Here is a 12,156-nt window from a genome sequence, read left to right as displayed (position 1 = left end):
CATTCCTGGTTAAATTAACAACTCTAGAGCGAGCCGCTTTAGGGTGAGCCAAACTGTATAATTCATTATCTCACGCCATTTCAAAGGTGTGTAATAGAGGAATTAGATGTGGGAATGAAAATACTCTGTTTTATTAAACAAACCTGCCCTTTTATAACCATCGGTATCCTTAGAATCAAATTGAAAGGCCAAATTTAATTTCTGGACAAACAACTTGAACTCTAGTAACGCATCTACCAAATCAAAATTCTTGGAATAAATGTGAAACCTTTCTTGGATAAAGAAAAATGTTCCTCAGTAGTGTCCAAATGACTATAATTAAAAATCTTAAAGCCATTGTTAAGATGAATCCCACCATATTCCCTACAAATAGGGGAGTTTTGCTCAGCCACTAGATGGAAAATCTGCTTTTGCCCTTGCCTTTTCCTTTTCCTCTTCCCTCTGTCTTGGAGAGGGATTCTTGTTATATTTTCTTTCTAGATGATCGGGTTCCTGGCTAGTGTCTCTAATCTGTGTAATGGTGAGTACTCTAAATGGTCATCTAGTGAAGGAACTAAACCATCCACACTTGAATTTCATCATTGTGCTTAATCAAGTCTACCCATTGAAGACCCTGTTTATTCAACAGTTTGATTACATTGTGGTAAAAACACGACACACAAACTCCATATCATATGGGTACTTAGAATTCTCAGAGGATATGCTAAATATTATGAGCTTTGGGTGTTTTCCCAGATTTCATGATTGCAACAACTAATGCAGTGAATGTAGCACAGTTGTGTCAGAAAATTACCATAATTGTAGATGCTCCCTGTTGCAGACCTAATTCTCTCCTAGCATCTTTTTGTACTGTTCCCTTGGGCATCCTGAGGTTGGGGTAGATACCCTATTTATCCCCCTTCCCTCTGCCTCCTTCCAAGCACCCTCTTTCCTCTGGACTCAGAGGCAGATTGGGGCTTTGTACTTGAGTCACTCCTCACTTTGAATGGCTGTCACAGGTCCACTTATGCTGTGGCACTTCTGCTCAAATCTCCTGTTTCAGGCAGGGTAAAGAAATTCTGAAGATGACATCAGCCAGTGCTCCTCTTTACACCATCGACATTCAGATGTCTGAGTGGGAGGGAATCTGCTGAAGCCTGGGGTGGCAGGGGGGGGGTGGGGGCTAGTGCTCTGGAAGTTGGGCCAGCAGTTGAATTCCATGCAGGCCAGAATAGGTCTTGACTGCAACACTGAATATACTCTTAACATGTACAGTTATGGTAAGTTGCTGCCATAGTTTTTCTGTTTGTTCGATGTTTTCATTTATTTTAGTCTTTTATTTATCAGGCATATATGTCCATGGTGGTGCAGCAATTAGCATTGTTGCTTCACAGCAAGAGGTTCTCCCATTTGATTCTGTCGGCTGGAGCACCTTCTATGTGGAGTCTGCATGTCCTCCCCACAGTCGACTGATGCTAAAGACATGCAGGTAGGTCCTAGCATGAATGGGTGTGCCATCTTTGAAGGTTGGGTGTCGGGCTGGCAACTCGGCACTGTAAAAATCCACTGCCAATCATGACTGGGCCGGAGTTCTGCTGTGGCGACCCCTAACCGGGAAAAGCCGAAAGACTTTTTACCCTGTAGGCACAAATGCCTTCATTCAGGGGAACCAGTGATTTGACCTCCTGTGTGACTGAGCAAATTACATCTAATTGAGTCAAGCCTTGGATTGTAGGGTAAAACTTGTTTGCAGGTCATAGCTTTAATCCTTGCATACTGCCTGGATTCCTGGGTTAAACACTGTTGTCAAGGGGATGTTGACATATGGCTGACTTTGAAGGCTTGACTCCGCTTATTGTAATCAGGATCAGTCCTCATTCAGACTGACAGCATTTGTAGTATGTGTATCAAGCACATAGTCTATACAGAAGTCCAACATGACGTTTAAGATTTGAGATGGTCTTAACAGTAGACTCTCATCACCTGAAGCAGTAGGCCTTCTGTTCCATCTTATTGTCGCAACGGAAACTGTTAATCATTGGTCATTGCTGCTGTACATCCGTAAGTGAATGGGACTTGCCACATGCATACATTAGTCCTGTGGCCAGACTGGGCAGTCAGCCCCACATCCCCAGATTAGGAGTGGTTTTAACCTCCTCCACTGAGAAAGTATCTGCATGAAATTAGGCTGTATGTTTCCTTTTATTTGCTGCTGGAGTGAACGGTCATCCATGTTACCTCAGTCTGTTGGCTTCTTTCAGACAAAAATATGGAGAAGTACTCATTGACATGCTTTTTATTATTTTTTAATTCTGTTTCTTACTGTAGTTTTCGTAATGTTTTCTTTTTTGGGGGTGAGAGACAGAATTTTCCTATGGGTTATTTACGGTGTCAGTTTTGTCTGGGTGAGGAGCATGATGTAACTAGCTGTGAATGGTGCGAGACTTGATAAAAAGTTAACAAAAAGACTTCTCTGAGGAGCGGATGGAGTTTTTAGGCTTGCATTGAGCATTGCAGTTTACTAGTTCTGGGATAACAGATGACCAATTTGTTTCTTTGAAGGCGAGAGTAAGGTTTTAGTAAATGGTACTCTCATCCGTGAGGGTAGGTGTTGTCTGTTTTAATCCATAATCCTACTTCATATACCCAGTAAGCCCACCCCATAGTTCAGTGTGCAATGGACAACAGTGAGTGTGTGGTGCTCACATCTGCAAGTGATATAGTCCCTCAGGACCATCCTTCCCCCATCAAAGCCAGCATTTCTTTGTTGGCTGTAGTCTACACTGGCGACTTTGCCCCAAGGTCTTGGAGGCTCCAGACATGTTCATCCTTCTCCTCACAAAGAGTGGTGAGAATGCCAAGCCACGTTTCTCCTTCCTTCCCCATTGTCAGGTCCTGCAGACACCCAAACCACTGATTTGACCGTGGGTCCCTTACTCATTGTCAAAGCTTTGTACCCTATGTCTCCCAATATATTTTTGTGGTTTTGTCTCCATGCAGGGTGTCTGCTCCCATTCTACATCTGTCTCCCCTCCCAAGGCAGTCTGTCAGCCATCTTTATGCTAAAGTTGTGGATGCCCCTAGTTTTTGCATCCACCAAAGTCTTGTCAGTTTGCTGTTCATTTGATACACTGCCATCTGTCTGAATTGTTTGGCCAGGGACCTTCATATTTTTCTGTGAAAGTATGCCTTACTGATGTGCTTCTGTTTTCTAATCTCTACTGTTAAAAGGTGAGTAAGTGTTTAGCTGTAATGTCTTCAGAAGCTGTGTGTTTATATTCTTTTGCATTGTGTGTTTGTGAAATGATTGAATAGCTTTTGACTTGTGAGATTCTGAGCTGATATTAGGAGGTCCATTTTCTGTAACAAGCAGGATTTGTGCCACAGGTGATAGGACTGTTCAGCAGACTTTCCCAGGCTCCCTGGAACCCTCACCTCATGTATTTTATTCTGCATGCCACTTTGTCTAGTTCTTCCTTGATGTGCCTGAAGATTAGCTGAGAAGGTGGATGATGCTTGGGCCTCATGGCAACCATATTTTCCATAGTTCAGTCCACATGTGCACATCTAAAGATTACAAATGTTGCAGTAGACTGTGAGGCGTCTGTGTCTAACTGTACCAGGCTCTGAAGGTGAACATTTTAGTAATGGTTTGTGGTGCTCATTTGGGCTTGCTGATTGGTGAGAGAAAGCAAGGTCCCCATAAAAAGGGGCTTTACATAAGCCAACTGAAGATAAGAGTATTTCTCTTCCTGAAATCTCTGAAGGGGGAAATAACTGTCTCTTCTCATGCTGTAGTGACACAGCCTGGTGTGTGTGTGTAGACTGAGTGTAGCATGTGCTTGCTCCCCTCTGTAGAAAGGCAGTGATGGCTTAGCAGTGGTTCGTAGACCAGGCATCAGTTTAACAACTGTATGTATTCACACAGTAGATGTGAATGTGTTGGTGGACTCCCTCAGTTTTAGTGCAAGCCCCCTGAGAATTAAATAGATCCTGCCTGGCTGTGCTTTTGTTAGGAGTGAGGCACCTCAGATAACCCGTTTGTTTCTTAGTAGAACACTGTCCTGTTATCTTTGGCAGTGAATTGGGTTGCTAACTAAGGACAGTGTCTCTCCTGGCATAAAAGATCCCTGTATATGTTTTGTTACTCTGTCTGATTCTGCGACTTAGAACAATGTTCTGGAAGAGAGAGTTAGGCTTAAACTTATGATTTTTGCCTCTTTGTGGGAGAGGAGGATTGGACTTCCATTTTCTCAGATTATGGCAGTACAGGAAGTAATTAAACTACAGTTCAGGGAAGGTTTGTGGTGGCCATAGGTAGCTCTTTTTATGACTCTGCTATTCATTTAGACCATATGTTTCTGCCAGACTATCTGGCTGCAGTCTCAGAGACTATTAAAGCTGCCAGGAAGCCCTTCCCCATGTCATAATATATATTGTGTTAACCAGAAGAGGCCCTGTAGAATTCTTCTGTGCAGTTTTAATGGGTTAGATTAAAAGTCAGGTGCATGTATGATTTTGTACTCACCCTTGATCATAGTGTGTGCTTCTGGCATTTCTGCAGATCAGTGTCTTGTAAAGGGTGGAGCTTTGTCTGAGCACTGGCTTGTCAAACAACCCTTTACAAGGATTGTGCATGTTCACCACCTCTGGGACTAGAACTTGGTGAATTACACAATTGCCTATTCTTTGTTCAGACTAGCTGTTTATTGGCTCTGAAGCCTTTCTGTTGGAAGACCTTGGTCTTGGTGGCCATCATCTCTGCCAACAAAATCAGTGTGGTCTGTATGGCCATGTATCTAGGGATACCTGTTTAGTCTTTCATGAGGAATTGGGTGCTTCAGATGACAGTTTTCCCCTCCCTGAAAGTTGTCAGTACTGTCCTTTAAACAGTTGTACTTTGTCAGTAATCCAGTTCTTAACTGTGATAAAAAGTGTGTATGAGTTTTTCCTGCACATGTATAACTGAATATGTGGTGCAGCTCTGAATCTTTAAGAACTCCCTGTCCAACACACACATTCAGTTTAGTGTGCCAGTTGGAGATGTGAGATGAAGCTGCTGTCCTTCTGTTATGTTGCCAGTTTTGTGTTATTAAACTTGCTGTTTTAGTTTACTGGCATCTACTGCCGTTATTATTCAGTGTCACTGAACAATGTAACTTGGTAAAAATTATTGGGTCTATATTAAAACAACAAAGAGGTGTTTCAGCGACCGCCTGTTTGGCGACACGTAAAGACCGAACGCACTAAAGCAAGAACACATGCACACACACTTTCAAACATAACTGGGGGGGGGGGGTGCCCCCCCAACTAAATATACCAACTCCGAGATCGCACTGCAGTGGAGAAAAAGGCAATGCTGTGTAGTTGGCCAACTACATCTTTGCCCTGTAAGTATTCATCGAATCACGTAAATGCGTTTCGATGAATGTGTCAGTCATTTGGTGTTCGATATGACGTTTCAACGTAATACAGACCCACATTATTGTGCATGCTGACGGTCCTTTTAACTTTATATTGTTCTGATGTTTGCCCCTGGCCTATGTTGCGGCTGAAAAAGGGTCCCTGGACCAGCTCACCTTCCTGGCTAATAAATATAAAGTATGCAAAATAAACCAATACATTACTCTCCCCCTTTTTTTGTGGATTTGAAAGTTCTTTACAACCCTTGGTTATGCACAACCAACTCCTCTCTTAATTAAAGAGGGTAAATGAGTTGTGAAAAACTGTTTTTCGCTTGCTTTAGTTAAAGTGGAGCTTGCATTGTTTAAGCATCCCTTATCCAGGTGTACTGTTGATTTACATTGTGTTTTATTAAGGTGTTTAACCAACTCCTGTAAATATTCTTGCTGGCAGGTTACTCCACCAAGGATGTGACTGCTTCTGCTTCAGAAATGTTTGTGTTGTGGACACTTGTGCTGTGGTTGTTGTCATATGTTTCAAAGTAGTTGCTGCTTATTTCAGGAGCCTACCTTTTGGCGTTTGTTTTGATGTATCTTCACTTCATAAGTAGGTAATAGGCTATCGGCCCTTGGGCCCGTGTAAGCCTAGCCAAAAAGTTCCTTGGCTTTTGCCACCCACGAAAGTTATTTTCTTGCGCCCCTGTCTAGTAGAGCCACAGAAGTGTTCCCGGGAGTGAATATAGATAATCTCAGGGAGTTTTAATTTTTACTGCCTGTAATTCTTCCCGTTACCACTGCAGAATGCCTTAAAACTGTCAAGATTTTATGTAGAAAAATATACTTGGTTATCAAGTTGATCCTTGAGAAGGCCGTCTGCAGTGGATGTATGTTACTTTCCTGCCAACAGCCCCCCTCCCTTCTTATCTGTGAATGGATTATTTTCTGACTTGGGCAAGTTGAACTGGGAAGTGCAGAAGCTGAGCCCACAGTCCTAATCTGGAGCTGTCATTATAGTGTGCACTAGCCAGAGACATACATGCCCTTGATTGGGAAAACAAGAAGATTTCAGCAGTATTCCAGGCTATGGGATGGTAAAAGTTGGCATTGTAGACAGCCTTCACTGTACTAGCTTGGAATTTCCATAGGTTGGTATGATAAGCAAATTCCAGTGAGGTAACTTTTTGAAGCTTCCCTGATGAAATAAGGTACTTGAGTCCTTCTGTAACTGGCTAAGGCATTGGTTGACATGTGTTTTTCTCTTCTGTTTTTTTCTTTTGTCTCCGTTTTTCTCTTGTCTTTGTCTTTCTCTTAAAGTCACATTTGTCTGTCCTGCAGTGTAAAAGGGAGAGACATCTGTTGCTACTTTGGATTGCTTTATGTGAAATTTTATAGAATTTGTAAACTGTTGACTTCTGAAATTTTCTGTGAATTTGATATTTATATTATATTTGTCATCTTCTCAGAGACCGCCTGAGACTGCAAAAGAAGTTCCAGAAACAGTTTGGTGTGAGGCAGAAATGGGACCAGAAGTCTCAGGTAAGTTGTTTTTTTTTTAATCAAGATGTCTTCTTGTAGTTTACACTTGGCTGAAAGTTGCCTACCTTAAAATGTTTTTGCTACGTGACATCATATGCCAAGTAGCTTGTTAATACTTACAAATTTCCTAGTTTTTTTCTCCACACTTGTGTCTTTTTGCAGCCTGCTCAGAAATGTTGCTGGTCTCTAGAAGGCTTACTAGTGGCTGGATGACCCACTGTTGGGTGAACACCTAGAGCTGATAAATTTTAACCCTGTTTGTTCTAATTTGGTAGTTTGTCATAGGCAGAAATGCATTTACATTTTAAGGAGCTAGCAGTTGGTATTTTGACCTTGTTTACTGGTACAGAGGTGTAAGGTATTCATTTTTGATGTAGGTACTACTGGTATTTATGGATCAGGGATGACGGTCACAGTGTGACTTCCATTACTTAACAAATGTAGGCCACAAGTCTTGGAATAACATCCGTTCTCAATTTATGACACCAGAGCACAGGCTCATCCTACTGTCTTGGTTACTGGAAAAAAAAGTCACCCTTCTGGACCTCAAAGTTACTGGCTGCTTCTCTTGTTAACTATATTTAGTTTTGGATAGCTTTTCTCCTGATGTTGTTATATTTGTGGAGTAATCTTTACACCAAAGATTTTGGATAACTCAGTAGATTCATCGTCTGAAAATGCAGCAAACTGGGGAAGTGGAATTTTAGGTGCTAGGTTTTAGCTGTATCAAATTGTGCCATATCTTGTAGCTCTTGGAGGAGCAGTTTACAGTGTAACAAAGTACTTAGGGACATCTAAATTAAAATCATGTGATTTCCCTATTTTCAGTAAATTAACTGGACTCGTCATTGAACCTTGATTAAATTGGAATGGAAATAACATAGGGTCCACTTTTCTTTCTTTGTTTTAAAGATTAGAAGTAGAGAGAGACAGTGAGTTAAAATGAATATACAATGTTTTAGAACTTTTGTGTTTTAAAATTTGTGATCTGATGTTCTACTACTTTCCAAGCATTGTAGTAGCATGCACACACATATATATATATATATATATATATATATATATATATTTGCACACACACACAGATATACATAACACTGAAAAAAATTGAAATAGCTTTGTGCTGATCACAGGGATCAGTGCTGCAGTATATAGCTCCTTATCCATGGGAGATAGCCAAAGGCTCTTGTCTGGTTTTCAGAACTTTTGCTAATGTCTCCATGAGCTGCTATCCTCCTCCTGCTCCCTTTCAGTCCTGACATACTGCTTAAAAGTAGGAGCTGCTCGCACCATTATTCAGTTCTTTTTTTTTTTGCAACAAGTAGCAGTTGGTCATCAGTTCCTTCTCTTCATTGGGTCCCTTGATGTTTATGTTCAGAGAGTTAATACCCATTGGGGAATCTCTTATTTGGCTTTTCATTGTTTATTATAACTGATCTTTGCTACCTGGTTTGACTTTTGAAAGTTGTAGTTCTGTCTTGAATTTGAATTATCAGGATTTCCAAAGATCATTGTCCATGTTGGTGTGAATGACCTGAGCCATACCTCTCTGGACTACATGAAAAGAGACATGGAGGAGCTCCTGATCACGTAGCCCAGGCCAGTATGACCCTGACCCTGAGTAGCATCCTGGCCTCACCAAGAATAATACCACAGTATAGAGAAAAACTTAACAATTTCAACAACTGGCAAAGCTTCTGGTGTCATTCAAAGGGGATCCCAGTGTCTGTCAGCCTGAGATGACATGCTCGACAAGCCACACTGCTTTGCTAGAGACGGCTTGCACCTGTCACCCTTAGGCTTTCGAATACTGGCCAAGGCTTTTGCCACCCCCATAGTGCCTTTTTTAGGCAAGGCTGAAAAGACTATAACCCACCACTGTAAAATAGCGCAAGTAACAAAAAACTGAGGGTAATGCTACTCAGTGCCAGAAGTCTAAACCTCAAAATGCATGCACTCAAGGCACTCCTCACTATGGAGAAAATCAATATATGTGCAGTAACAGAAACCTGATTTTAAGGCTCCAGAGAGCACCCCAGCACTACCAGGCTACAACTCATACCATACATTTCAGCCACAAAACCTGGACCGAAATACAGAAGGAGGGGGAGTGTCCATATTCATTAAGGATACCCACACCTCCAGGTTAGTGGCACAGCACGATGCTTCAGAGATCATCCACGTGCAGCTAACAATGGGCAAAACTGCTATTCAAATTGTAGCTTGCTACAGATCACCCACCATGTCCCAGGACCCCCACTCCGCATTCCTGGAAACACTGGAAAACATAAAGGTCCTACCAAACACCCTGATATTGGGTGATTTCAGTTACCCAAACATTAACTGGGAGAACTACTCGAGTACAAACTCCCTTGCCCAACATTTCCTAGAATTTATAAACTCAAAACACCCTGGATCAACTGGTCAACACCCCTACTGGAGGTGACATCATATTGGACCTGGTCATCACCAACATGGGCGACCAGTGTTCCACACAGGATGTCAACCCCTTCGTTAGATCCGACCATAAATTAATCACACTGGATATCCACATTCCGCCACCACCCCTGGTCAAAGAAACTACCGTGAAAAACTTTTCAAAACCAAACTTCACATTACTTAAGACCGAGGTGGGAAGTTTCAAAGCCCCCATGCTAAAGGATAACGCTGTCCAAGATGCAAAATCCTTTACTAATGCACTCTACGGGCACCTACAAAAATGTATGGATCGTGCTATCCCAAACAAAACCAAGACTCACTCTTCCAAGAAAAGGAAACCAGTCTGGTGGACCCCTGCCATAAACAAGCTATACAATAGAAGGAGGAAACTAGTACAGAAGAGAGTAAAATCCCAAGAAGGGAAGACATCCCTGATCAGTATCCATAAGAAACTACGTTCCCTCATAAAATCATCCAAGGCTATCTTCTAAAGAAAAATTGCCATGGACTCCAAAGATAACCACAAGGCATTCTTTAGCTATGTTAATAATCTAAGTGGCAATTCTCAGATCTGCTCAGAGATGGTGCAGAATGGCACAGAATACACTGAACCGACCGATATAGCCAACATCCTGGCAGACAGATTCAGTGCAAACTTCACCCCCCTCTCACCCCCAAAAGGGCCCATAACTATATCAGAAGAATGTAGTGCCCCTGAAATCACAGACAGGTTAAAACAGCCCTCTCCTAAACCAAAAACACAGCATCAATGGGACCGGACGGTGTACCAGGCTGCATCCTACATGAGCTCAAAGGTGAACTAATCCCTCACCTAAACACACTGTTTAAACTCAGCCTCTCCACAGGCTATGTGCCCACAGAGTGGCCCACGGCAATGGTTATTCCGCTCCACAAAGGTGGAGCCACAACGGACCCTGGGAACTATCGCCTATAAGCCTGACTAGCTTGGTCTGCAAAGCTATGGAGCGCATCATCATGGATCTCATTAACAGAGACATTGGGAACCTCCAAACATTGGACCCTACCCAGTTCGGCTTTAAGGGAAGATCATGCCTCCTAAACCTGATGGACTTCTTTGAGACAGGTTATCAAGTCTATAGATGAGGGAAAGGTGGTCCACACAGCCTATCTAGAACTCGCAAAGGCCTTCGACACTATTCCCCACTCAGGTATTATAGACAAGCTCACCAGCATAAACATAAACCCCTACGTCACGAGATGGGTTGCCAACTGGCTCACGGACAGAACCCACATGGTAAGAGTTGCGGGAGCTAGGTCTGACTCTAAACCGGTTACAAGTGGCGTTCCCCAGGGCTCAGTCATAGGACCCCTCCTGTTCGGCATATACTTCTTAGAGGTACAAGCAAGCACAGGAGAACTATGGCTGACCAAGTTTGCAGATGACTGCAAACTAGGGGCTATAATTGACTCTCAGGCTGACACAGACATCCTCCAAAAGGGTCTCACTGAGACAGATACCTGGTGTCAAAACCATGGCCTCAAGCTAAATGCCAGAAAGTGCATAGTCATCCCCTTTGGAAAAAACAATGTACCCACAAACTATCACGTAGGTGGTAGCCCCCTAAATACGGAAGATGTAATAAGGAATCTGGGGACCCAAGTAAATAGTAACTTCTCCTTTGATGATCACATTGCCAAAGTGGTTAGAAAATCCTTCTATGTGGCCCACCTAATCACAAAAGGGTTTGCATCCAGATCGAAAGAGGTCATTGGGCCCCTCTACGCAAAACTCATCAGACCCATCATAGAGTACAGTGCCCCATTTGGGATGTACCTTACAAGACACCTGCAACAACTGGAAAGACCACAGAAGTACCTCACCAAGAGGATCACTGGCCTCAAGCAGATGGCCCTATGCAGCTCGACTGAAGAAACTCCAGCTGTATTAGGTTGCGTACCGCCTACTCAGAGGTGATCTCTGCCTGATATACAAGGCCATGTCCAACCCAGAATTGATGGACATGCTCCACCTAAAGAAAACCATATCCCCTTGAGACACACGCTCCAGGGATCTAAACCTCACCACAACAATAAATAGGACGTGCTGGAGGGATAGATTCCTGTCTCAGAGACTTCCCATGCTCTGGAACAAGATTCCAATCTACATTAGGCAGAGCTCCTCGCTAACCCTCTTCAAGAGAGACCTTGATGAGTGGATGGGAAACAGAAGGTTTATTCAATGGCTCTGCTGGACAGAGGCACAGGGAACTAATCTAAGGGGCGGCGAAAGCCAACACATTCCAGCTAGGCTTATAAATACCTTCGGGCAGATAGCCTAGTACCTACCTATGAACCTATCCCTGGAAAAGTGTTAGTTTTGAAGTGAGAACCCACCAGGAATGCTTTTAGCGTTCTTGGTAGTCAGTGTTGCAGTACTAAGTCTTGTGACTGCTGCCAAGCAGAAGTCTGCAACAGGCCAGAATACCAGAGGATTACAGCATCCTCTAGCCTGTGAATGTACTTGTAGGTAGTTCTTTCATGTAGTGTCAGTCTGCAAGTTGGCCTGAAGCCAGAAGGTTTAGTTAGTTAACTCCATTGATGATTAATTCTTCTTTATTTTGTACTATTAGCTTTTTATTGTTTAAGAATGTTAACAATTGTCTCACTGAGAAAGTAATCCCTCACAAAGACTTTCATTCTTGGTGTCTGTTCTGTTGGGTCTGTATTACCACAGAGAAAACCCAAGTCAGCAAACACCTGTTTGCCGGCCAATAAACAGCAAACTGTCATTTCTGCGAATGGCCACTTCAGCAAATTT

The 12,156-nt window shown here is 42.8% G+C and overlaps 1 protein-coding gene across 1 annotated transcript in view; it reads left to right on the top strand.

Annotated features, from left to right (window-relative positions):
- The window catches only part of EIF3D (eukaryotic translation initiation factor 3 subunit D), a 1,307,751-nt gene that overhangs the window by 497,352 nt on the left and 798,243 nt on the right, over nucleotides 1-12,156 (top strand). The window contains 1 exon segment of the mRNA XM_044070941.1: nucleotides 6,845-6,917. Coding sequence (XP_043926876.1) covers nucleotides 6,845-6,917 — 73 coding nt within the window.

The sequence above is a fragment of the Protopterus annectens genome, chromosome 1.part0, assembly GCF_019279795.1.
Source record: "Protopterus annectens isolate FY-2018-M chromosome 1.part0, PAN1.0, whole genome shotgun sequence".
Classification (NCBI taxonomy): Eukaryota; Metazoa; Chordata; order Ceratodontiformes; family Protopteridae; genus Protopterus; species Protopterus annectens.
Note: the sequence above shows the minus strand (reverse complement) of the source record. Positions and strands in the feature narration are given on the sequence as shown.